The sequence below is a fragment of the Anopheles funestus genome, chromosome 3RL (genome assembly GCF_943734845.2).
Source record: "Anopheles funestus chromosome 3RL, idAnoFuneDA-416_04, whole genome shotgun sequence".
In the NCBI taxonomy this organism is placed as follows: domain Eukaryota; kingdom Metazoa; phylum Arthropoda; class Insecta; order Diptera; family Culicidae; genus Anopheles; species Anopheles funestus.
The window spans coordinates 43,568,736-43,595,143 of NC_064599.1; the positions used below are offsets into that span (position 1 = coordinate 43,568,736).

At 41.8% G+C, this 26,408-nt stretch overlaps 4 protein-coding genes across 4 annotated transcripts; all 4 read right to left on the bottom strand.

Moving 5' to 3' along the window:
- Positions 1 to 4,313: 4,313 nt before the first annotated feature.
- LOC125769236 (retinaldehyde-binding protein 1-like) lies at positions 4,314 to 7,404 on the bottom strand. Its single transcript, XM_049437821.1, has 2 exons — positions 5,350 to 7,404; positions 4,314 to 5,286 (listed from the first exon to the last, which is right to left on the bottom strand). Exons 1-2 carry the CDS (start codon positions 6,079 to 6,081, stop codon positions 5,026 to 5,028), a joined length of 993 nt encoding a protein of 330 aa, XP_049293778.1. The 5' UTR covers positions 6,082 to 7,404; the 3' UTR covers positions 4,314 to 5,025.
- A 2,891-nt stretch (positions 7,405 to 10,295) lies between these two features.
- Positions 10,296 to 11,550, bottom strand: LOC125769237 (clavesin-2-like). The gene is made up of 2 exons (XM_049437822.1): positions 10,680 to 11,550; positions 10,296 to 10,611 (listed from the first exon to the last, which is right to left on the bottom strand). Exons 1-2 carry the CDS (start codon positions 11,409 to 11,411, stop codon positions 10,351 to 10,353), a joined length of 993 nt encoding a protein of 330 aa, XP_049293779.1. The 5' UTR covers positions 11,412 to 11,550; the 3' UTR covers positions 10,296 to 10,350.
- Positions 11,551 to 11,592: 42 nt separating this feature from the next.
- On the bottom strand, positions 11,593 to 14,590 carry LOC125769235 (retinaldehyde-binding protein 1-like). The gene is made up of 2 exons (XM_049437820.1): positions 13,010 to 14,590; positions 11,593 to 12,917 (listed from the first exon to the last, which is right to left on the bottom strand). The coding sequence occupies exons 1-2, from the start codon at positions 13,793 to 13,795 to the stop codon at positions 12,684 to 12,686; spliced, it is 1,020 nt and encodes a 339-aa protein (XP_049293777.1). The 5' UTR covers positions 13,796 to 14,590; the 3' UTR covers positions 11,593 to 12,683.
- A 725-nt stretch (positions 14,591 to 15,315) lies between these two features.
- LOC125769234 (uncharacterized) lies at positions 15,316 to 24,774 on the bottom strand. The gene is made up of 3 exons (XM_049437819.1): positions 23,770 to 24,774; positions 17,601 to 18,807; positions 15,316 to 17,531 (listed from the first exon to the last, which is right to left on the bottom strand). Exons 1-3 carry the CDS (start codon positions 23,786 to 23,788, stop codon positions 16,733 to 16,735), a joined length of 2,025 nt encoding a protein of 674 aa, XP_049293776.1. The 5' UTR covers positions 23,789 to 24,774; the 3' UTR covers positions 15,316 to 16,732.
- Between the last annotated feature and the right edge of the window lie 1,634 nt (positions 24,775 to 26,408).

Consider the following 26,408-nt stretch of genomic DNA (forward strand, 5'->3'; position numbering starts at 1 on the left):
TAGTTTGGATTTTTATGAATGAAATGCGTGTGGAAACAAACACTTTATCGATATAAACCAGTTATCGTGGACGTTCAGTTTTTATTCACTGACGAATGCGAAAGAAAATACGCTGACCGTTGAATGGTGCCAGTCTTAAATTGTCATTTTAGTGCAGTGGACCGAGGAAAGAAATGGTAAGAACCATTGCTGCTAATCAAAGGAAAGTTTACATATGTACGTATGATTTCTTTATTTTATCATAGAAGGACTTGAGATCGCCTTACTGGATTTTAGCTACGGCAGTGTTGCTGGTTGTAACGACAGTCTTTACAGCGTCGGTACCAAATGGTGATTTCTACTACGAAAATACGCTTTTGGAAAATGGAATCAAACTAAAGGAATAGCGAATCAAACTAAAGATGGAATCTACCGGGAAGAGCATGCATATAACGATCCGATGGGCTTCTTAGTAGTGACGGGCTTTTATCTTTTTGAGGGCACTGACAGTTAAATGTAGTAGTACTTTCTTATCAAAGATAAAAAAGAATATCGCATCGTGAAGATTGGTCAGTATGTATTATGCACCACAAGCTGAGCCTGAGGAAGAGGAAGAAATTGAACCAAAACTGATACATTCCCTCATTGGTGGTGGTGGACTTAATTTAAAGATTAATTAAAATTAAAGATTAATTTAACATTGCTTGATTCTCTGAACCGTTTTATTGCAAGAAGACGTATTATTCCACAAAACGAAAATCGTAAGTTTGAATGATTTGATTTATCAAGTGTTTATTTTAAACATAATTTCAGTATTAATTTATATTCATAAAAGGAAAGTTTTTTATAGTTGTACCACATTGTAACTACTATTTTAACTTCCAGCTAGTAACAGTGACAAAACATTAACCCATAGTGCCATCTAGCATTGAAAATTCAAACATTAACTTTGTTTAGATGTTAACCGAAACCGAAAGACTTTTGTTGGCATAAAGCGATGAATTCGACACGAGGCAAACAAAAAACAATCAAAAGTGTATTAGATATTTACTAATAAGTGTTGAAATATAATTCTTAACTTCTGAAAAGAAATAAATTGAATAGACAGTGGAAACTTCAAGCAAAATTAACTGTAAAACAATTTCATTTTTATATAATCTGACGTAAACGGTGTAGCTTTCTTCAGATGAAAACCGTTAAGTTCGTTTTATTATTTTTGTAAATTTACGTATCTATCAACTCCTTCCTGTCCTGTCTAATAATCCAAAACGAAAGAGATTATCAAGCGGAGTGGAGCCGCGTGTAGTTATTAACGCGGATTACGATCGTCACCGGATGGATGAGCACCCAGTGGTTGCCACTTGCAACCTGTTTTCATCTACCACATACTGTACCGGACAGTAGACTCCATCCAAAGCAGCTTATCGATACTATCTCGAGATGGCGACTTTACCGGTTTTCGAAAACAAAAGTGTTCCGGTTTTGAGTGTATGAACTGAGTGAAGACGGAATGTTTAAGGTTAAAAGAACCGGCGTTAGGCACGTGAGTCTGTTTTATATGCGAATTCTCATCTTTAGTTTTCCTCTTTCTATTATTACTTTTCACGTGGAATCAAACACTTTATCGATATAAACCAGTTATCATGGATGTATTTATTTGGGGATTGTCTCGCTGACGAAAATTGGTTTGGTTTGGTTTTAGTCTTAAATCGTCGTTGCTGTGTAGCGTACCGAGAAACTTCTGGAAAACAATGGTAAGAACCATTGCTGCTTATCAAAGGAAAGTTTACATACGTGTGATTTCTCTCTTTTATCATTTAAGTACTTGAGATCGCTTTACTGGATTTTAGCTGTGGCAGTGTTGCTGGTTGTAACGACTGTTCTTACAGCAACAATCGCGGATACAGATATTTACCACGCAAATACGCTTTCGGAAAATGGGCGTTTCTTTGCGAATCAAACTAAAGATGGCATATATTTCGAGGAGGAAGGATTAATCCATCCGGAATCGTCTATTATAAAAGTGAGGGGATTTTATCGTTCAGAGGAAATAGAATGTGAAAGATATGAGTACATGCTGCTACCGTCTGAAAATGGATATAGTATTTTGCCAGTTACTCGAACAATGACTATAAGTGCCTCAACCATAAGTGAAAAAAAATTGAACCGAGACTTATACTTTCCCTTCTTGGTGGTGGTAAATTTTGATTTTGATCGGCGAACGCCAACATGTTTATTATAAACGCTGAGATACTTGATGAGCTGTCCTGAAAGCTATGTTTTTCTCTTAGACTGGGGATGATGATGACATAAAATTAAAGTTTTCTATAGTTTACAGTGCATTATCATGTCTAGATCAACTTGCCTGTTTGAACGAATTCACATGTGCAAAATTACTAAATGTAGCATCGTAGCATATGACATCGACATCATCGGACGGACATCTGCGGCGGTGTGCGACGCGTACACCCGACTGAAACGCGAGGCCGACAGAATTGGATTGAGGATCAATGCGACGAAGACAAAGTACCTGCTTGCCGGGGGCTCTGACCGTGATAGAGCCCGACTCGGGAGCAGAGTATCAGTTGACGGCGATGATCTCGAGGTGGTAGAGGAGTTCTGCTACCTTGGTACGAACGTAACTTCGGACAACAACATGAGCAGCGAAATCCGAAGGCGCATTGTTCAGGGAAATCGTGCCTACTACGGGCTCCACAAGCTCCTGCGATCCAGAAGGCTCCAGCAACACACGAAATGCACAATATATCGCACACTGATACGTCCGCTAGTCCTCTACGGGTACGAGTCCTGGACTCTGCTAACGGAGGATGCCAATGCACTCGCTATTTTCGAACGGCGGGTGCTAAGGACTATCTTTGGCGGTGTGTGCGAGCAGGGCGTGTGGAGAAGGAGAATGAACCACGAGCTAGCTGAGCTGTTTGGCGGTGCAGATATCCTGACGGTGGTCAAAGCCGGAAGGATACGATGGCTGGGGCACGTGACGAGGATGCCGGACTCATGCCACACCAAGAAGGTGTTCGTCAGCGATCCGTTCGGCACGAGGCGGAGAGGAGCACAGCGAGCTCGTTGGCTGGATCAGGTGGAGTCAAACCTGTCGGAGATCGGATGCAGCCGTGGATGGAGGACTGCAGCACTGGACCGAGTTTCCTGGAAACGGATTGGCGACCAGGCCATGTCTACGCGACGTGCTCGACCACGAGCAGGCCAGGAATTAAGCATTTTTATTAATTTTGCACATGTAAATTCGTTCAAACAGGCAAGCTTTTGTCAAAAACTGTAAGATTATGGTAAGAGTGTTCTGTTTAAATCTCGAGCCTACGAGTGGGCACATGGTGAGAAGGATGTTTTTTTTGTGGTGGTTTGAGGTAACGGCTGTTCGTACACGACAAGGACGTTTATCAAATCTCATCCTGACTGATGGTTCTTACCACGGACTTACTATGGGTAAAAAATTAAATAAACACCAAAAAATCAAAGGGTCTCAAACTACACTCTTGATCACCCTTGATTGCCTAGCTAGAGAGTAAATATACATAAAAAAACCGTCTTGTGTGGAAAAAGGATTACTGTCAAACGATACTGAAAAAATTGTACATTTTTGGAAGTGGATTTAATATTGCTAATAAAACATATTAACAAGTAGGATAGACAACCCGTTATTAAAGAATATATATATAATAAGGAACAAACATTCTAAACGGCCTTCAAGTGGCATCTTCTGTTTTTGAATATGCCATGCATCCTCATGCATCGGAATCTTTATTAGTTAGGTAAATAAAATCGTTTATTAGTTTGTGTAATCAATCGAAAGATGAAAACGAGTTTAAAACGAAGATCACTTTGTCGGCGCTAATCGCCTAATCTCGTCTATCTAAATATATAAAAATTCTCCTGTCGCGGTGATAGTGTGCAAACTCCTCTTAAACGGCTGAGCCGATTTATATTTTCGCTGAACGTTCGTTAGGTATACAGAATAGGCTTTCATGTACTTTTCGTTTCGCTAGGTGACCTGTGGCCACTGCTATTCGTTCTTTTCTGCTCTTTCTACGGGGTTTTTGACAATTATTACCATATCAAAGCAAGCATATTAATGTTTGCAACGGACGCTTCAGATGGGATCTGATACCCGGCCATGTCATGAGGAACCGGCGCCGTTTCTAAAACCGTGTCCGTACATTTGTCTGTATTTCATCCGTGTCCGGAAGAAATATAGAAGATAAGATAAGACAAAGCATTCTTTCCAACTTACTCGACATGATAACGTGATAACAATGTGATAGTAATAGCTAACAGTATAATATCCACAGGGATGATTAACGATAACATGCGGAAAGGGATCAACTGCATGAACAACTTTGTATTTCAAAAGGTGAAAGAGGATACATGTTATGGTGACTTAAACGAAGGGATAGAGAAGATTTTTAATTATATTAAAAAGATGTGATACTATGCGAATCCATCGACAAGAACCAACAATTTTTCAAGCTTGGTCAATTAATTTTAGAACTAATACCTATCGATAAAATAAAAAATCATTTAAATTAATTTAAGATTGTAAATTATTTATTAAAATTTAACTTTAGTATTTTGGGTGCATTATGACCCAGAAAAAGTATGTTGTTTTTTTTCATAAAACCCCATAACATTTTCCCAATATTATCAAAAGAATACAATGATGTAACTTTAAATGTGTGAGTGTTTTTTTTTTTTATTTTATGGTCGTGTTATGTGGCCGTTCAGTGTGGTGTTCAGTGTGGTACGCCATTCATTCCTTACCTTTTTTCACATTTTAGAGTAGCATGTTAACTAAACCAACAATAGCGCAGATAGTACGCACTAGTAAGATTAAATATTTCTACCTGATATTGCAAACCATGATTAAAACTTCACTTAAACCTATATTTTAAACTGGAAACGGAAACTGTCATAATCATAGTATAATTATGTATGGCGTGTACACACCCTTAAGCAAGCACCCTTGAACGAATAAAAACTATAATTTAATCTACCTTGATTAATACAGACTTAATCAACATTAAGCTTTCGAAAGCTTCCCATCGTTCCGCTATCGATTTCGTTATCGGATGCTGACGTTTGCTTCCAGAGTGAAGTATAATGCGCCGTATCGATGTCCATTTCATCCAGAGCTAGTATAACCTCACGCCGATCCTTCAGGTGGTTCATAAATCGTTCATTTAACTCCAATAGATCACATTCACCGCCCCAATCGTTCGGCCGTAATGATGATTCACATTGTTTTGCCAATTCCTCGACGTTGTTGTGACACTGACAAAATGTATTTTTTTATTTAGTCAATTGATAAACTATCAACCATTCTAGTACACTCACCACAATGCGATCCTTGAGTTTAGGGCTCGCGAACGACAAAAGTAAGTTGAGCAGCGATAAAGCAAACTTTGGAAATTTGGCTCCATGAATTTCACGGAATCGTATAGGGTACGATCGGTTAATCGCGTCCATGAAGATCTTCATATCAGATATACCCCAAATGCCGTAATGCTTCAACACGGTGTCGGTAAAGTCGATCAGCACACGAAATCCACCGATCTGTAGCTCTTCCCACTCTAGTAACGTCTCGATAAGCAACGCCGTAAATCGCCCCTCCTGTAACGCGCTAAACTTTTCCACATTAAATCTTACAAAGCGAAACAAAATCATCGTTCGACCGTCCGAATCTTCGCCAAGCCTTGTAAACACACCATCTTTTAGCATTTCTCGCATAGCTGATTCATTACAGTCAAGATTTTTAAACCACTGCGGGAAGGTTTGACGCATGGCCAAGTATCTTTCTAGAGCTTCACAAGCCATCGGCACTGAGTACTTCCTAAAGCGCAGGAAACGCAGCAGAAATGATGCATCCGTACGACACTTGCGAATATACGGATGTTTGGCAATCCATTCACGCATTTGCACTAACGACTGCTCCCGAATCTCATCATCCTCCCGAAGCTCCTCTTTAGCAATGTTACGGTACAGATCAGACAAGGTAAACTCGTACTGGTCATACTTCGACGGACACTTCTCTACCGAATATTGTGTTTTCATACTACCAGAAGCCATTGTGTTACTTTACCGCTAGCTGAATCGTGACTGAATCAGAGGCCTAACAGCTACCTTGTTTGTTGGCATCATCCGTAAACCGGTTATTCACACGATAATTAAAATTAATGTTCATATAGTCTAGCCGAACGAATCGTCTACAGTGTGTGAATAGAGCGCGAAAGGAAGAACCACAAAAATACGCTTGTTTTATGTTAATGAGCCTGTATATTGCTGCAAATAGAATGATCTGATAGATCTAGGAGAGATGGTAAACAAACGTAAAGCGAGTAGAGTTGGAGATGGAGTTTAAGATTTCGCATGTTTTTTATTCATGTAGAATGGCGGTCGTATGGCTATGGAGTTAGAGATTAACTTTATAAAATCGTAAAGGTTCGGAACTTGCCCTTATAAATAGTCCTTAGCACCCGCCGTTCAAAAGTGGGAAGTTAATCAGTGGCGACAAATCAGTGTGCGATATATCGTACATTATAACGGATAGCAGAAGCTTGGGGGGCCCGCAGTAGGCACGACTTCCCTGAACAATGTGCCTTCAGATTTCGCTACTTATGTTGTTGTCCGAAGTTACGATCGTTAAGAACTTCTCTACCACCTCGACATCGTCGCCGTCAACTGATACTCTGCTTCCGAGTCTGGCTCTGTCACGGTCAGATACTTGGCCTTAGTCGCATTGATCGTCCAATGATCCAATCCTTTCGGCCTCGCGTTTCAGTCGGGAGTATGCCTCGCACACCGCCGCAGATGTTCGTCCGATGATGTCGATGTCATTCGCAAAGCCGATAAACTAAAAAGAACGGTTAAAAATCGTGCCTCGGATGTCGTAGCCCGCGCTTCGCATGATACCTTCTAGAGCGATGTTAATAACAGTACAATCAGAAAAGTCCGTTACCAATTTCGACAGCATGTTCGACACTCTCACCTTGCACTGCACCCTGTCCATTGTGGTCCTCAACAGGCGTACCAGCTTCCCTGGGAATCCGTACTGCTGCATGGTGTTCCACAGTTGGGTTCTATATAAAACATCGTAAGCAGCCTTGAAGTCGAAGAATAGGTGGGGCGTAGAGGACAGAATCTTATAAGCAGCATTCAGAACTGTGATGGGTCGGAAGTTAGCACAGTTTAGTATTTCGCCCTTTTTGAGTACTGGGTGTATGAGTTTCCTGGGTGAATGGGGTTTCCTGGGTTTCCTGGGAGAACTACTCGTCTGGTAGTTCTTCCTGTTTCCAAATCCTTACGATCAGCCGATGTATAATGGCGGCAAGACTCTCCGGACCCATCTTGAACAGTTCAGCCAACCAAACCATCGCTGTCAGCTGACTAGTGATGGGTAAATTATAAATTTTGCCGGAGTTGGATCGGTCCGATTCCGCCGCCAGCTGGAGTTGGAGTCGGAATGACTCCGGCAGATGTGAAGGGGGGGGGGGGGGGGGGGGGGGGGGGGGTAGGTTTGTGTGGATTGACTCTTCGAATCGAATCGAATTTATAATTTACACATCACTAGTCGGATTCGATCGGACTCATCTGGACCCATCTGGACTCATCCGAAATCGATCGGACCCATTTGGATTTGAACGGACTGAACCGGTCTTGCCAGAGTCAATTATGGTTTTTAGTCGGAGTCGAAATCAATTTTTCATACCCAGAGTCGGAGTGGACCACACAATTCCACTCCAGATTACACATCACTACAGCTGACTTGTTGCATTTCAGCCGTTTCACAGCACTAACAGCTGATAACTTCATCCAAGGATGACGGACGAACTTCGTCATCGTCATGCTGCCTGCCGTTGTACGGCTCTACTCTGCTACCTGTACCTGGTTCGCTATCTCCTACAAGTCGTACCTGTCGATCACCTCTCGTCGGTTCCACAGGATATCTTCCAACTCGTTGCGGCACAAAGTGGTCATGGAAGTGAAACCGCCTCGTGTCGCATTGAACATCCTGTAGAACTTGCGAATTTCCCCGGATTGTGATACCTTTTGCTGCAGATGTTCATCCGCCTTCGAAGCTGCTCTTCTTCTTCCTGGAAGAGTCGGGTCTGCTGCCTTCTCAGTCGTCTATAGTTCTCCACGTCAATGAGGCAGACGTCATTGAGGGACATCGCCTCGAAGGTGGTGTCCTCCTGCAGTGCTTCTCCAAGCGTGGTCACGAAGTCCCTCGCCACATCAGCTTGCCTCAACCAATCTATGTTGAGTGTCGGGGTGGGCTGATAATTTATAATTGATAATTTAGCAAGAATTTCAAATCTGCCGTTAACCGGCGTAATGTACAAAAGATACTAGATACGCTATCGAAGATAATGTGATCGCTCCCTCAATGTTGCCAAAATTTTTGTTTAAGTTGAAATATTTCAATAAGATATAAAATGCTCTGGACATGGAGGAAATCGATCAGTTGTTTATACTACGTATTTCTGAATTCCAGCTGTATAAATTGTTTATGTTTAGATAAAACATAAACATAAGATCTCTCAGGTATCTATTGTCCCGCGAAGTTTGCCTTTTACAAATAACGCTTGACGATTTCTTCCCCTATTAATTAGAGACTCTAACCCAAGCAAAATGTAAAGTGACCGGTAAAGCGGTAAATTATTACGGACACTCCAGAGTAATTTACGTATAGCGGACCTATTGAATTTTCCTTTCGAACACAGATTTTATTCTGTGTTTCCATTTTCTGCATATGGACAGCACACAGATTGCGTTATATTCTAATATCGGCCTGACTAGTGCACAATACAGTGACTTTATACATGTTGTATAGTCAAAGTCCCGAGTGATTTTAAATATTAACCTTAGTGTTCTATTATCACGTCTTATGATTCCTTCGTGAGGTTCCGTGAAACAAAGTTTCCGGTCTAGTATTACCCCAACGTCTCTTATTTCAGTTGTAAGTTCCACGAGCTTATTGGTTACGCATAGTTTGTGGCATTACTTAAACATAACCAGGAAATGGTCTGGGTCGACGTTTGCTCCCCTATATGTACGTAAGTCGATAATATTCGAGAAGTGCCTTCCGTTGATGAGAACGTGGTCAATCTGGGAATATGTCTGCTCTGATGATCTCAAAATGTAACCAAGGTCGAAGGAAGGTGGATGGAAAGATGTCCCGTAGGATGCCAGGACATAAGGGACAGTCGCTCCTAATATAGAAACCAATCGCTGGCTGTAATGACCTGTAATGATTAATGTAGCCATATGACCTATCTTCCCAAAGGGTTGGATTTTCTCGTATACCCAAGCTCATATATTTGGACAGTTATGTTACCGTTATGTACGCCGTGGACGTATTGAGTTGGAGTAAGACATAGAGACGAAATGTGCGATATATCGCACACTGGTTCGTCCGGTCGTCTTCTGCGGGTACGAGTCCTAAGACTATGCTAACGGAGGACGCGAATGTACTTGCCGTTTTAGAACGCTGGGTGCAAAAGACTATCTTTGGCGGTGTTTCCGAGCAGGGCGTTTGGAGAAAGAAAATGCGTCCCGAGCTAGCTGAGCTGTTGGGCGGTGCAGATATCCTGACGGTTGTTAAAGCCAAAACGATACGATGGCTGGGGCACGTGATGAGGATTCCGGACTCATACCCCACCACGAAGGCGCTTATCAGCGACCGTTTCGGCACGAGACGTGGAGGAGCGCAGTGAGCTCGTTGGATGGAGATAGTGAAGGTGGAGATCGGATGCAGCCGTGGATGGAGGACTACAGCCCTATACCGAGTTTCCTGGAAGCAGATTGCAGCTTACAAGTCATGCCGGCCATTTCTGGTTCAGAAAACTTACTTTTACCAAGTAGCCGGATAATCAGACCTTGATATGACGGGACGTTCCAGATGGGATTTGATACTCGGTCATGTCGTGTGGAACGAGCAGTAACGTTATTTATCACTTATACCATGGAACCACTTTAACACATAAAACCCCCTATTTACTCAAGTGACCAAAATAAATGCTCATGAGAGAAGAACGGGGCTTTTAAGTTAGACTTTAGCGGCCAAACGGAAAGCAAAACTGAAGATTTGTCTGAAAATGAAGATTTGTCACATTGGAAGCTGTTTTGTCAAGCATTTGAAATTGGCAACACGCATGATTCAACTGTGACATTCATACTTTGGAGTCTGTTCGTGGCCAATCTCAGTCATATTAAGTTCACTTATCCCGGTATTGAGTATTATTTTATTATATTGAATAAATCTCAAGTCATATTAACACATGTTTACCTTATTTACAGAAGAATTTTTAATTATATTTATTATCATATTCAAATTATTTAGTCTACATTAAGCTTACGAAAACTACCAGCCACACCACTTTCGACTTCGTTTTCCACCAAATTAGACTGATGCCAGAGCGAAGAGTAGTGTGCTACATCGATTTCCATGTCATCCAGCGCTAGTATTACATTTCGACGATCTTCTAGATGTTTGATAAATTTACGTCCCAAATCGTCTGTATCGAGATCTCCACCGTATGATTTTGGCAGTAATGAAGGTACGAATTTTCCCTTCATCTCCAATACCGTATTGTGACACTGTGAATACAACAAGACATACACCAATTAGATCAAAATTTATGTGTACTTACAACAAATTCACTTACAATAATTCTCTCCTTCAACTTGGGGCTTGCGAACGTAAGCAGCAGATTCAGGATGGAAACGGCAAATTTAGGAAATTTCGCACCATTTATCTCGCGAAACCGTATTGGATACGATCGGTTGATCGCATCCATGAAGATCTTCATATCCGTAACGCCCCACAAACCGTAATGCTTCATAACAGTATCGGTAAAATCGACCATCACACGAAATCCACCGATCTGTAGCTCTTCCCATTCGAGCAATGTTTCGATCAGTAGTGCCACCAAACGACCTTGCTCTAACGGTCCAAACTTGTCCACATTTAGAAGACTCACGCGGAACATTATCACCATACGGCCTTCCGAATCTTGGCCAAGCTTTGCAAACACACCACTTTCGAGCAACTCTCGCATCACAGGCTCATTACAGTCTAACTTTTTGAACCATGTGGGAAACGTTTCACGCATCGCAAGGTATCGCTCCAATGCTTCACAAGCCATCGGCACTGAGTACTTTCTAAAGCGCAGAAAACGCAACAGAAACGATGCATCCGTACGACACTTGCGAATGTACGGATGTTTGGCAATCCATTCACGCATTTGCACTAACGACTGCTCCCGAATCTCATCATCCTCCCGAAGTTCCTCTTTAGCAATGTTGCGATACAGATCGGACAAGGTAAACTCGTACTGATCGTAACTTGCTGGACGCTTTTCGATGGAATGGTTAGTCGATGTCGCTGGTGATGTCATCCTCACTAGGTTGTATTCGCTTTGCGCTCTAAATGGATACTAAAACCGTACTCCATCCAACACGGTTTATTACAGCATGCACATCGTAAACGAACTCTCAAAACCATTAGTCCGTCCTTTACTATTGCATTAATCGGAGAATGATTATGCGAGAAAGAAAGAAGGCAACAACACCATCATATTCGCTTCTACAAACTTTATTAGATTACTGCTGAGTACGACGATACGCACACGATGGAGCACGATCGAGCCTCAGCTTAAGCTTTAAAGAGAGAATGATCAATGTTATTACTCACACGTCCTCCCAGGGGACGGGTTCTATTGGGTCGGTTGTCTAGGCCACGAGACACTGACATTGCAACGACGGTCATTGTAGGCCCTTGCTGTTTGTGCATTACGCCTCAAGGGAAAGGTTTAATCGATCTGGGTAGATAATCTATGACCGCAATGCGATCGCGTGCGTTTTTCATGCATATGCACCAAACATTCCCACACGCAAACGGCGCTGGAGAAATTTGTTAAAGATCTAATTAAAGTGTTCGGCGATTATAATATTACATCTGGATTCATCTGGATTCCGATGCAGGGAGAGTCGAATATATCTGGTGTAGAGAGCTCTAGAATTGCACGTCAAATCTAAATAGAACTTGTTGTTAACGTTTGTGTACACAGATGCTAGAGCAACGACAGTCTCCATGGAAGATGGAGGTTTTTCGGGCACAGATTCAATTGCAAGTGATCGTGTGTTCTCTGTTTGTATGATAATATTGCGCACCTAAGCTAATACACCACATACATAGATGGAAATCGAATAAATAAAACAAAAAGTGATAGAATATAATTCTCTTATAGACGAGCTGAAAGTGCTGTTAACCTCACCTACAGTGTTGATTTCACCGGCTTACGTGGTAAAATTGTTTTGGGAAAAAAACTCTCCACTGTTTTCAATCCTTGTCTGGACAAAAGTCGAGATTAAAGTGTTCCGGGTTCGTCAACCGTATGTGGGATGGGTGTGATAGGTTAGGGTTATCGGTAACAACAAAGCAAATTACGCAATTCGTGTGCGATACAATCATACACTTGTATTATGTGTGATTAATATCTCGTGCATGAAGGGCTTACTGTAATTAATTCGATGTAGTACTGACGTATCCCGTATATTAAAGCATGTTGAATTATGCAACTGATCATCTTTCCATCAATCTCAGCTAACGTTTACATTTGCTCTAGAGTATTAACGTAGCACAGTAGGTTTGTACGGTTTTCCTCAGGTTAGTCAATCTCCATACCGAACTCCACGTCACTTTCGTCCGTTTGACGCCAAAGGTGTGCGTAAGGCTCAACATCGATCTCCATACGATCAAGCAACAGAAGCGTGTCACGTTTGTTTGATAACCGCTGTTTCAAGCTGTTGGTGATTTCCTCTGGGCACGTCTTACCTCCGTACTCTATCGGCAGCAGGTCCCGATCGACGTATTTCAAAACCTCATCCATGCTAGCGTGAAACTAAACATTATCCGGAAACAACAAAAAAACACGAAAAGGTACACGTTACTCTAATTTTGACTTTCTTGCGTGTTGGGGCAAATTATACTCACAAAAATACGCTTACGTAGTTCCTCGGCTGCGAAGCTTAACACCAAATTCCCTAGGGCCTGACCAATGCGGGGTAAACGTACAATGTGCACCTCTTTCACACGCAACGGGAGTGCATGGGCAAGGCAGTCCATAAAATTCCTGATGTCCGAAAGCTTGAAGCATACAAAGTGTCCCATGGTAGCACCTTCACAGTCCACGATCGCGACACCGCCCGCAATCTGTACCGCCACATCGTCGAAGAACGCCTCGAACAGCATGTGTTGCAGTCGCCCCAGATGGTAGCAATTGAAACGTGTAACATCATAGCTGCGTACTTTCACCAGCGCCACCATACGTCCACTAGCGTCCAGACCAAGTGGCAGGCAGCCCTGCACATTCTCAACCAACTCACGCATGTAACGATCGGTTGGATCCAGATTTTCGTACCATATCCGAAACAGCTGACGCATCGTTAGATAGCGCTCAAGAGTGGTCTGGGCCGCTTGCAAATTGTACGCCCGGGCACGCAGAAAACGTAACAGAAACAGTGCGTCCGTGCGACATCTGCGTATGTGCGGATGGGTAGCTATCCATTCGCGAAACAATCGCAACGACTCCTCCCGGCGCACTTCCGTTTCGTCTAGTTCCTGTAGTGCGATCGCACGGTGCATTTCCGATAGTGTGACACCAAGATCGTTTGCCTCGTACTGAGAAGGACACTTGTCCACCGACAGCTGCTTGATGTGGATCGTAGCAGAAGCCATCACGATGGCAGCCAATAGAAAACTGAAGACTAAAAAGAGCATTCGGACATTGCATTAGCTGCACGGTCGATGCAATTGCACTGCACTCGCTTTCACTTTCTAATGGACCAACGGTGCATCAGCCTAAGCACAAACACAAAAAGGCTTATTGCTTCGCTGATTTTTGCTTAGCCCCTCTTGTTCGCTTTTCGCTTTGGCCGCTCGGAGTCGGTAAAGCGCCAATGATATGTGTACTTGAACTCAACGCTGGTTCGTCTCTCTCGTTCGCTCGTGTGGTCGATGTGCTTCCAACCGGTTCGCGAAACTTACAGCCAGCGACATCATAGACCCTGACATCTAAGCTTCGTTTGACTGCCTGGTGTAGTTTATCAGATGCAATTAAATTAATCTCATGTTTATAGCTTTGTTTTAAGGAAGATCATTTGTTTGCCACTCTTGTTTGTCTTTTTTTAGCTAAGTCGTTATTTGATCTCAAGGTTATTCGTACCACAAACCGCTGTTTGTTAGCGTATAATGTTTTTATTACTCTTGCTTACTTTATAGTGCTATTTCGCATCGCATAAGGAAGCACATTAAATCGTTACCAAAAACCTCTTCAGTTACAACCTTTTGGTTGTGGGTTTCATTTTAAAACGAATTTGGTTTGTTTTTGAATAAGCTCTTCGCACAATCTGATGATGTAGATCATGTTTTGAAAAAGTTAAAAAGTTATTAAGAAATGAAACACCGAGAGAAATGTAAAGATGCTCGATTAAAGCATAGCTTTAAAAATAATCACAGCTTTCGTTCGGAATTAATCAAAATCGATGTTCCAGAAAACCTTCAATGGTACCTTCAATAAATGTTACTATTTGGTTGCTGTTATTTGGTTCACCTATTTCGTGATCTTCACGATTAGAAATTATTGGAGTAGACGTTTAAAGTTTGCCCAAAAAAGTTATATCAATCATAGCCCAAGGATATTGAAAGAGTGTAAGCGGTTTCTTGGCAAGCCCAGATCAAATAAAAAACTTCTTCCGTAAAAATACATCGCACGTACATTACATAAAGTGTTTCATACCACTGTCGTTGACATTCAGTGTTAGCTTGGTCTCGTCATCCATCGAGACCATGACATAGTGCTTCGAAACTCGACAAAATAGAGTCTGTTCGCCTTACGTGCCTTATACGATAAAAAAAAACTTCTTTGCTCCGGGGTAGATCCTGGAGAACGTAATATACTTCGCATGGTATGCTTTTGCTGATGTGTAGACATTTTCGCAATGTGGTGATAACGTTATCCAAACTTTTGCTCTATGCTCAGCAGAATAGCTTCAACAGACTATGCATAGGAAAAATAATTATTAATGGGAGGAAAGTTGTATTACAAATCACTAATGCTAGTAATATTTTCAAAGCATTTGTTAGTTTCATTTCCATCTTAAATTCCCCGGTTGAGTTTCTAAAGTATTGAGGCTTAGCTATTATGATGAAATTAATCTTGATGATCTACTACCGTAATGATGATTGCAGATCGCTTGAGGAGAATACTAGTCTTAGCCGCATGGTCATTCGAGTTCGGGTTCAAGGGTAGTGCATCCTAGCAAGGAAAATATACCTTCCCACAAGTTCCCTTAGCTACCAATAGAACAATTTAATTTGTATATCTTTGGCGGAGACATTCAACGAAAACGAACTTCGTTCTTTGACTGGTTAAACGTGGCATTAGTATATGTATTAACGGCAAAAATATAGTTTTGTAAAATAGTATTAATGTAAGTTCTTTAATAGAGGAATAAAAATGAATTTTTTTTTAAGATTTTATTAACATTTCAAAAACGGAATGATAAACCATTAATGGACAAACCATCAATATTTTCGAACGTTAAAAAATAAAACAAAATTGCATAATGTTTTTTTACAAATCGTACAACTTTTATTCACTTATAATGTAAATGTCTTGTAAATCTTACATTGCTAGCAGTTCTATCACTTCGTAGAAGATTTTTTGAAAATAAATTCAAAATGTTTTTATCCTTCATATGATTTGCAATTTAAGGGCTTAATTCTATTTTAGTTGATGAAAATCATTGCAGCTTTCCCAGCATCTGAAACATGTAGTGTTTTTAAAACCAATAAACACTGGCTAACAGTGTTTATTGAAAAACATACACCACCTTACTTTCTAGCACCACCTCTTCAGCTTTCGTTATAAAAATACAATAATTTGTAACATGTAATTCTATGGATGTGATGAACCATACGAACATAATATGCATTGATGATGTGAAGAAAAATAAATAAAGTATACCTGCTAAAATATGCAAATTAAAAAAACTATTCCTAGGAAAACTTAATTATGAATTGCATTATGTAGTGAATCTATCCAGCCCAAAAGCGAAGATAAGCAGTCAGCAACAGTAAGCAAAAGATGGGCAAAAGTAAAACAAAATCAGACTAGAACATTCTCGTCCTGTTCATAAAATGTTGTCAAACATCTATGTGCTATAAACCTAAACACACACACACACGTTGTGCTTTCTCTATACTACGTGATTTGAACTTATCCTAATCGACAGCCGGAATATTACTGGAGGTCGTTTCGTTTAGACGAAGTTTGTCCGAAATGCATAACAGTTTTGCAAGAACCATTTTGTTGGAGCTCGCCTGACATATGCAGTGAACCTAACCCTACTGCTTTGGATTGTAGCTGTGTCTGAAATTTTGTAATCAGCTTAATTTAACTTAGAAATAATCTTACACGCTAGTCCCATACACTAACGCTAAGGAGCCTAAACGAAAGTCTTACTTGATAGAGAATCTAATCAAAGCTTAAACTATACTACAACAATTAAAAATATCGTATCTAAATAAATATTTCTTCTCTTACCGGCAACTGTACTGTAGGTGATCGGTGTCAGTTGCCCACAAGAGCAAAATAGGGAAATACTTAGTTTCACAGGAGATCAACACAAAATACGCAAGAGATTTCGCTTCGTTCTACGCAATCACGGCATAGCTATCCGGACTGCCGCTTGAAGACGTCTTTGGCCCATCCAGTGTGTATCCTCCCGGAGAACCTGCAATACGTATCACACTGATGCGATTGCTCTGCGGAGTGGCTTCACGTGCAGGATTACTTGATTGCGAAGCATTGGTGGCTGCCCGAAGCCGAGCCGTCCGCTTACAATTGTCCTCAACTACCTCCCGGATCTTGGCTCGTAGCACATCTTTGAAGGGTACATTGGAAGGGTAGCTATACCGACTATCGGACGATAGTATCACCTGTTGTTCCATAGCACTCGAGGTTACACTACTAGTCCCCGGAGTGGTACACGATCTTTCCTCCGATACTGCAGATGAAGTGATCATTTCCGTATGATCACTCCTGGAGGGTTTACGTCGAATGCGGCCACCGCTCGTGGGCTTACGTACTTTCTGCGGCTTATCATTTTTTAGACAGGATGAATCTTCGTGCTTGCAGAGATACGATTTCAATGCGAATGATTTACCACAGCGTCCACATTGGTACGGTTTGGTGTTAGAATGTGTTTGTACGTGCGCGCGGAGATTAGACTTGTCCGCGAATGCCTTGTTGCACACGTTACACTTGAAAGGCTTCTCGCCTGTATGGGTGCGAATGTGACCCTGTAGTAACCATGGCCGGGAGAAGCGCTTATCACAAGTAGGACACTTGCTGCCTTGATCGTGTGTCCTTACGTGCATCGAGTACGCCGGCATCGAAACATACACTTTGGAGCAGTATGGACATCGCCGAGCTTTCTGATCTTCCAGAGAGCTGCACGTTGGAAAGGATGAAACGCATTATTCGAAGCTATATTCATTAAGAGGAATCATACTAACTTACCGATGTGTTTGACGATGCCTTGCCAAGTTTGATGACGTAGAGTAGCGTTTGTTACACTCGGGACATACATGAACATCCTCCGGGCGAGAAGTTGTAGTTTCCTCGCTGCTCTTGATATCGTGATCATCAACATCGTTACTAGCATCCTGCGGTTCCTCAAGCTCACTATTACTTCGGGCTGCCGTTACGTATGATTCCTCCAATGGCACAAGCATCAGTTCCTGAGACATAACGTCTGTTTCAGGCACACTCGGGGCTGCACTCACCGTACTGCCACTGCTTCTAGACGATACCGTACGTATCTTGCGTGATTTTTTGCGATCAAACACTTTATGAGAATAGCCTTCCACCGTCGGTGCCGAATCTTGCGATTCCTCCGACGAAGATGAACCACTGAATGAATGTGTGAGCGCTGCAGCTTGCTGTTGGCCGTTGCCGAAGCAACTGACGGTTTCTGGAAGCTCAGGACATCCTATTATAGTGTACAGCTGCAACTCATTATCACCTTTCTTCCGGCAATCCGTATCATCTGCATCATCAACGCGCTTTATCGTCGGAGCGTAATAGATTAGACCCGACCGTTCATTATCTCCAACAGCAACGGACACACTCGGTACCAACGGTGCAACATGTGTGGCTGGATGTTGCTCTACCTGGAGCGATCGAACGACGTACAGGGGTTCGTCCGGTTGTTGCTGTAGCTGATTAACGAACGGACCGCTCGGACTTACCGAACCATGGATTATTTCCCACTTTTTGGTCCATTTCTTTTTTGCCGGTACTGCTGCCATCAGTGTGTCGTCGGATGACGATAGTGTATGCAAATCCATCGGTTCTCCTACCGGGTAGAGGTGTTGTTTTGTGACGTAGCCCTTATCTACATCTTCGAAAAAGATTGCATGTGCTGTTTCGTTTCGTCGCAACGTGTGATAAGAGGAGGATGTAAAGCCTGCAGAAGCTAGCGGCGTTGCGTTCGTGATCATTTTTGCGGATGAGTCACAGTGACGTAGGATGTTGTATTTAATAGGACTGTATAGCTTGGTCGTTCCTTGATGAAGGTAGTATGTGTCATGTGAAACCGATGGGCTGTAACGGTTGGTGTCTGTGTTCAGCTTACCCGCCGCTATCGATACGTCGGCCAGCTGGGTAAGATTGTAAAGCTCTTCAGGTACGTTGTACGGAAGTTCCTGCACCATCGTGAGTGGGTCTAGAACAGTAAAGAGCAAACGCAAAAATATTCATAATGAGTCAAAGCGAATGATTTCACAAAAAAAATATGTTTTTAAATCTTATTTTATTATTATTTCCGTTTTAATAAAAAATACAACATTCTAATTTTAGATTTATTTTCTACGAGGACTTCACTGTACAGCTGTTCTCGAACGGAAACGTAATCAGTAAACCAATGTAAATGGAACCTTACCATCTACATTTTCCTTATTGATTAGGGGAGTTATTTTTTCTCCCTTGCTGTACCAGGAATTATGATCTGCAATTTACGACACGGCTTATGACGTTTTCGAACAGCAAAGCGTGGCTAGTCTAGTGTTTTTCAATTTTCCGGTATACGATCTGATTTATGATAGTAAAAAGAGTGGTTGTATAAAATTAGCTTTAGCCTCTGCCGCTTCTGTATTGTTTCTAGATTGAAACTTCTTTTTTTATTCAATAAAAATACAAAGATGAGGCCACAGAAAAAAACGGTCTACACGGAAACCACTTAAGAGAACATTTACAAAGCGTTTGGTCCGAAGGGGAACCAAAGAAAAGTATCCAATCGGGGAAGAATTTCGAACTAGAAATCTTACCGTTTGTTTTTTCTTCGAAAGCATTAATGCGCAAATGGGCAGGGAGTGTAATAGAACAGTTTTTTACATGAATTTTAGTCATGTTCTTCTGTTTTTTATGTGTAATTGTATCAACAACAATCGTCTCTTTTCTTTGCTTCCAAGCTCTACAGCTAGAAGCAGTAGGTACCAAACAACACTAAAACACAAACACCCGTCATGTCGTTTTCGAGCGTGGTTCACAACGTTTGTTTGTTTTGAAACTTAGACCATTGATCTTAGTACACCAACAACACAGCGTTGGACACAACCCAAGCGACCTGCGCATTATGAGCAGCACACACACAAAAAAAAAGATTCAAATACTACTACGCATTGCACACTTACTACGATTGGCCGCGTCGAAGCAACATGTGCGAAGGGAAATTCGATTACGATTTTGTTTTTATTCCACTGTTCGTTCGCGGGAAGCGCATTTTATGGGTTAGCATTTTTCATCAATCAATCTTCCTTCCAAACCTGCCAAAGGAGTGTTTGCTTTGCGCTTAAGTATATTCGTTTCGACCCCGCGCATACGCTAGGGAGCAGAAAATCGGGTCGAGGTGAACGTACCTCCAATCGGGTGGATGGAAATCCTTGCGTTCTGCCTATCGTAACTGTCAATGGTGATTTAAAAATGCAGTTACGCGCTCAACTTCGACAAGCGTTTGAATAATTTTGATTTATCACATAATCTATTACGATCGTTCTCACACTCTGCTTGCATAAACAGACTAGAAATGGTTGCACAGACACACAGAAAAAATGCTTCAGATCATTACCTTCCCATCCGGGTCAATAATTGGCAATGATGATGATGCTCGGGGTCGAGATCTGTTTAGTGTTAATTCACAGGGTGACCAATTTATTTGTGATCGTAGATGATTATAGCTTCATTAACCTCGCACATCACCATCTTACCAAACGCTTGCGAGGTGTGAAACCGTGCGCTTTCCAGCAGATTCCCTGTTCAAACGGACTGCATCGTTTCGGTAGCTTGACCATCGACACCGACCGATCAAGGTGACAAGCGCTTTCGGCCACCGGGTGGAAACAGCTGACCGGGAGGCAAACGGTCTCGGGCTTTTCTGTCATCTGACGACGCTCTTGGACCAGTTCCAACCCGGTTTGTAAACATTTTCTCGTTCGTCAATCGCCTCCACAAATGGGGAGGGTTTACGGAAAAAGGAAAAATTCTAATACGATCGACACAATCTTCGCGCTCAGTCTGGAGAGCTCAGCGCGTCGCATTTACGTATCAACAACTACGCTCTAAGGTTCAGAATACAAACATGTAACAGGTAACTCGCGTCCGTTCGCGTCTCCAAGTTCGGTATTAGGCCGAAAAAGTAAAAATACTGTGTTCCTCACACGAATGACGCATTTTGACTACGAGCGTAAGGTTATGTGCGAAAATGGTTCCCCAGACTGATCCCCAAACTTGTCCCTTCCGCCTGATGAAAACGCAAACGCAGAAAAGCGGTTGGGCGAAATAAACATCAACGTGCGAATGGAAAACCCCTTGCCAAAAACCAGTCCCTGCACAGATCCACGTGAAGCAGCAGGTTGTTTCACCTTTTCGGCTGGGACGGCCAGTCCGGCACTTTTCACGCCAGATTTCCCACAGCCGAGTGCTGACGGGCCGCGTATTAGATCATCCACTTGTTGAAGTTTATTTTCTCCGCGTGCGCGCACACTTCCTTATTCCTGGCGGTCGTCTGTCGGCGCACATGACTGAGGGGTTAATCTTTTTTTTGCCGTTTCAAGCGATCAACCAAAATGAGGATGCCCTACACAGAGGTTGTCCTTTCCTTTTTTTGTTCGTTTGTTATTGCTTTACTACCGTGAGTGGTCAGTGGATTTTCCATCGTGTGGGTAGAGCATTCATCCCTCCCCACGTGCAATAATGATTGATCGTGGTGAAATTAAATTCGGTTACATGATTTTTTTTTATTGTTGTTGTGGTTTAGGAATCGATTGGGAGTTTTGAGAGTAGTTTGATTGATGAAGATGAGATTGCTAATCGAAACGATCGATCAGCTGTTTCCCGGACTGGCCATAGGAGAAGGAAAAAGCATTTTAAAATGTCCATCGGCAAGGGAAATCGGACGAGTTATGACCATTCCGTCACATTACTTTACACTAAGCAGCTACTTGGTTTATCTATGTATGTTCACATGACGTGTTATACCAACATGTGTTTATCTGTATTTTCTTGTATGCGAGCCGCAATAAATAGAAATTTATATTTAAAAATTGAACAAGAAAGAACTCTTTTCCCAAACCGCTGACGCCAATATGTTCTGTGGACGCAATAGAATTTAAATCGTGCTTATGCCGTTCAACGTCACGAATTTTATTGCGTGTTTTGAAGGTATACCTCCTGGCCACTTAACGTTTAAACCTTTGCGTTCAAGTTACATGGTAAACAAAAATAAAAATTAAAAAGCTTTTATCCACTCGGTTCAATATTTTACAAAAAATGTGAAATTCCTTGGCCTTATAAATTATGTTTCTAAACAACTTTTATACCGGACGATCAATTCCTATGGGATTATGTTCCCATACAATGTACAAAATATTTGCAGTTTATTATCTTGCTATTGCGTATTTGCTGGAAAATAAGATCCATATTCTGCACTTAAACCCGATCAGCTGGAACGCTGCGTAAGTTAACTTGAACTCTGCTCAAAACTTGAACGTCATTTCTCACTCGAGGAAAGATCTATACGATGTCGTTGATCTACTTTGGAAGTGGCCACTGAGTGCATTCCAGCACCGGGACTGATGGTGGAATTGTTCTGCCTGGCCTTTCTTTCACTCAATCGGCACAAGGACGTAACCAAGCAACGGAATCGAAAGATAGTCCAACCACATCGCATCGAACCGTAGTGGAGTAGTGGTTATACCTTGGATTAAGTGCTTACGTCCAATCGCATCCGGCTGGAAGATGGACAGTATGGACCGTGTGTATCGAGTTACTATTTTTAGTACAACGGCCCTCCGACAGGGCGCCATATCGACGTTCGATATTATTTCAACCCATTCGCACACCGACCACCGGCCATCGGCGTTGCTCTGAGAAATCATCTACCGCGAAAGCAATCACCTTGGTTCATAAATTCTCCTCTCAGGCGTACACCTTGATCGTGCTGATTGGACTATCTCGAGCAAAGCAATGAACTGTCCGATGTACTGTCCAGTATGTTAAAACGTCCCATTAGAGACCGACGCGATAAACGAATTTACGATAGGGGAAATACATGCACTTGCTGTATCTAAAGGGGTGGATTCGAAACTTGCAATCCTTTTGAAAGGGGCTCATCACTGCACTGTGTTGGTGTATATGAAAAACAGCACTGGTTCCACATAGCAGGATCGGTTTTCAAATCCTATCTGGACAGTCCGCCCTGGCTATCCGGCTACCTGGTAAAATAAATCTAGGAAGCCAGAAATGGTCGGCAGGACCTTAAGGGTCGTTAAGCCAACAAGATAATCCTTTTCAAAATGAAAATTATTGTTTTTCACATCAAAAAGGTTAGAATAAACACATTTTTCAAAACAGTGGAAAATAATACATTTAAAAAAAATTGTGCAAAACAAATTAAAGTTTGCCTTTTTCTTTTAATGAACCGGTAAAACATTAAGCTTAAACAATTAAGCTTAAATTACATTAATTGCCTGAGCTTATCAAACAAAACCGATAAAAGTGCAAGCCGATTTCAAGATGAAAGACGTCCCTATGAAATTAACTTCTGCCTATTTCTCAGCATGGTTCGTCCTTCTTAGGCCAACGTATTTATATTTCCTGTTTAATAATTGGTACAATTACTAACTTTTTATGTTTCAGATATCTTATATGATTAAACTGAATCATTTTTTTTTTCAAAAGTTTCAGATATCACATAACATTAAACTGAAACATTTTAAATATTAATTGCTTATCAGAAAACGCTCCATAAAAGACTTTATTTGGCTAAAAACTCGAAAAAAGGGAAATTCCATTTCCATTGAGGGGAAATTCTATTTCCATTGACATTAGAATCAAGGTTCATTACCGTTTTTGAAAACATGACAAAACTTGCTCACAGCATGGGAAAAGCGTAAATCAACATCCCATTAAGTCACCTGGGCCATTCGCTTTCCCCGAACGAAAGACACCGGACTGTGATGGAGCTCCACTTTCCCAAGTTGGCATGCTTGTCAGTTGTCAACTAATTTGTTGAAATGAAAAGTATTCCCCCCAACCAGGCCTCAAACATCTCCCACCCCTGATCAGCGTCCCCAAGGTATGCAAAGCGTCAAAGGAAGGCTGGTGGGAAATTTGCTGCCCACACACTTACCGCTTCTTCCGACTACCATCCGAACAGCCGCCGTTTAACGACCGCACAATGTGGAGTACACTACGGAGCACGAGACACGTCCCGAAACTTAACACCGGTCCGTTCACCTCGTAAGATGGTGAACTTTTTTCTGTTTTCAAACAGAGTGTTTCTTTTTTGTACTGTTTTCTTCAATAGCGCCGAAAAAAAACACAAGAAAACGTCCAGCCCTTACGGCTGGGGGTAAAAATTATACAAGTAACTAAATGCAACACTAGCAGCAAGATCGTCCTATTACAACGCCACCTTTCTGACTAACGGTCGTTTCACTGTTCTGCGAAATATTTCACGCAGTAATTTTAAACGCTCGCAGCTTCTATTTGTCACTGTCGGCACTCTTATAGGACCGCCCAACTACAGTCAGATCCGATGACCGGTGAGAGGATCTGTTTTTCTAGGCACGAGTTCCTAGTTAGTGGTGGTTTTCATTTATCGGAGAATACACTTTTGTCTGTTAGAAAACTGCCTCATCACACGCTGAACGGAATTGGTCGCTCATATGTATATTTTTTGTTGATTTCAATAAAGCAAATTGATTACATACTGTTTTCAATGCGAAGCATTTTCTCATTAGTTTTTCATTAGATGTTTTCTTTACAAAACACAACATTGATGAACAATGATTTTAAATTATTGTTCCATAAATTCAATTAAAATCCTCCACTCAGCTATACTTATACTACACTTTAGCCGCTAACACTAAAATTCTAGCTCGCGTTTAAACACCTTCACTAACAGGGAAAATTCACTTCCAGTTTTCCAGCACGCAAACGTTCACTGCCAGAACCAGACGACAACTAAACTTTAAACCATCTCCGGGAGCTGCCCGTGATATTCTGACGCTTACTAGTTAACCGGCATCGACTTATCGGCTTGTGACCAAGGATCGCTCTAGATCGCGCAGGACCCCAAAGATGTAAATAACCACATATCGTTCCGTTTGTCTCTTGCTCACGCGAAATACACTGCGCATCGGCGGAAAAACGATTTTTCTCAGCGGGAAGATCGGAATGATCCTACAGAGAGAAAGAGAGAAAGCAATAGCAATGGAGAGACCGTCAGCGAACGCCGTGCCATATGATCGCGTGAAACAACTCCAACGCGCGCACACACACGCACACACACACACTCGCACACATAGATAATCCTTAATGTGGCGCATTATGTACTACTCACCCTTTGCTGGTGCATTCTGCTGCAGCTGCATCGGCTGGTCTCGTGCGATGCTGCGAACGTTCACTCCCGTGTGGCCACGCGGCATGTGACGGAATAGAGAATTGAAGCAAAATAAACAAATCCACAACACACGTAAACATGCGACGGGAAAGCCGGCTGCTAAGAGGAAAATACGATCGGTTATTGGATACTGGTTGTAGAAGTACCGGATGAGGGTCGGTGAATGAAAACGGATTAAATGATTTAATTTTTTTTTATTGTGAATTTTGAGAAATATTTTTCCTTGCCAAAAGGAAATTCCGGAAAAGTATGCTCTATTGTTACTATTTAAAAAAGTTGGAAAGAAAACTCTTCAACAAACTCAAATATGATCATCCTGTTTTGCACAGCTCAAACATACATACAAAATTGTAAGAACACGTGCAAAGTATGAAAACATAAGAAACATAGCGCGAAGAACAACACAAAAAATGAAGTTGAAAACCGCGACGCGTTCGGTACTCCTGCAGCGCGTGCGCCACATAGCGAGGATGGTCTCGTGCAGTGACTACAAGCGAACGCCGTTATGCTTAATGTGAAGAGAAAAAAACATACCGTCAACAACAAAAAACCCCCAAGACTAACAGAACACTTGAAGAGGCAGCAAAAGATAAAAAACTGCATTAAAAAAACCAAGCGTTATGCTGCTTTAGCATATTTTTTGGTTTCTTATGAAGAAGAGGCATGGAGCCGCCACGGGCACAGATCTTGGTAGTAGCAGCGTGTGTGTGTGTGTTTGTTGTGTGTGTGCGGTGCATGTTTGTTTTGTTCTGATCTGGGTTGGGGTTCACAATCGAAATGTTATGTTTGCCAAATGTATGCGAAACTCCATGATGCTTAGCCATTATAAAAGATTTTAAACTCATTTAATTCAATCTGATAAAATTTTGTTCTGCGAGATACTGAGAAACATTAAACGATCTTCAAAAATAATGCCATACATTTCCGATTGACTAAAAGGAAAGCCTCCATGTAGCATGATTCATCGTCACGTTCAAACACACGTCTGCAATCTAAACAAACGCTTTCGATGCAACTATCGATCGCGTGACAGTTGGGGAAAAAACATTTCGCAACGCTGATCCAAAGTTTCGCTGCTCGTTCGCAATGTTTCCACGAAATTACTAGCCCATGTGGTCGATGACTGGGCGTCCGCTTTCGGGAAAATCACTTCTCACCAAATTTTACGTAAAACGTGTTGCGAGTCAGCAATAAAAAAACAAACCCGAAACAAACATACAGAGAGAGAGAGAAGAGCAAGTGAGTTATGATGGAAAATAGTAAACCGGAAGAGAATGGACGAAAATGAATATTTATCGTACGGAAAAAGCAAACATTGCCAAAAAATAGACAGGAAGCAGCCCAAACAACAACAACAAAAATGA

Coding starts and splice junctions, on each gene's coding strand:
- LOC125769235 (XM_049437820.1), bottom strand. CDS start 13,795: ATGCTCTTTTTAGTCTTCAGTTTTCTATTGGCTGCCATCGTGATGGCT. Junction 12,918..13,009: donor AACTACGTAAGCGTATTTTT/GTGAGTATAATT, acceptor GATAATGTTTAG/TTTCACGCTAGCATGGATGA.
- LOC125769237 (XM_049437822.1), bottom strand. CDS start 11,411: ATGACATCACCAGCGACATCGACTAACCATTCCATCGAAAAGCGTCCA. Junction 10,612..10,679: donor AGTTGAAGGAGAGAATTATT/GTAAGTGAATTT, acceptor TTGTATTCACAG/TGTCACAATACGGTATTGGA.
- LOC125769234 (XM_049437819.1), bottom strand. Junction 17,532..17,600: donor AGGCATCGTCAAACACATCG/GTAAGTTAGTAT, acceptor TCCAACGTGCAG/CTCTCTGGAAGATCAGAAAG.
- LOC125769236 (XM_049437821.1), bottom strand. CDS start 6,081: ATGGCTTCTGGTAGTATGAAAACACAATATTCGGTAGAGAAGTGTCCG. Junction 5,287..5,349: donor AACTCAAGGATCGCATTGTG/GTGAGTGTACTA, acceptor ACATTTTGTCAG/TGTCACAACAACGTCGAGGA.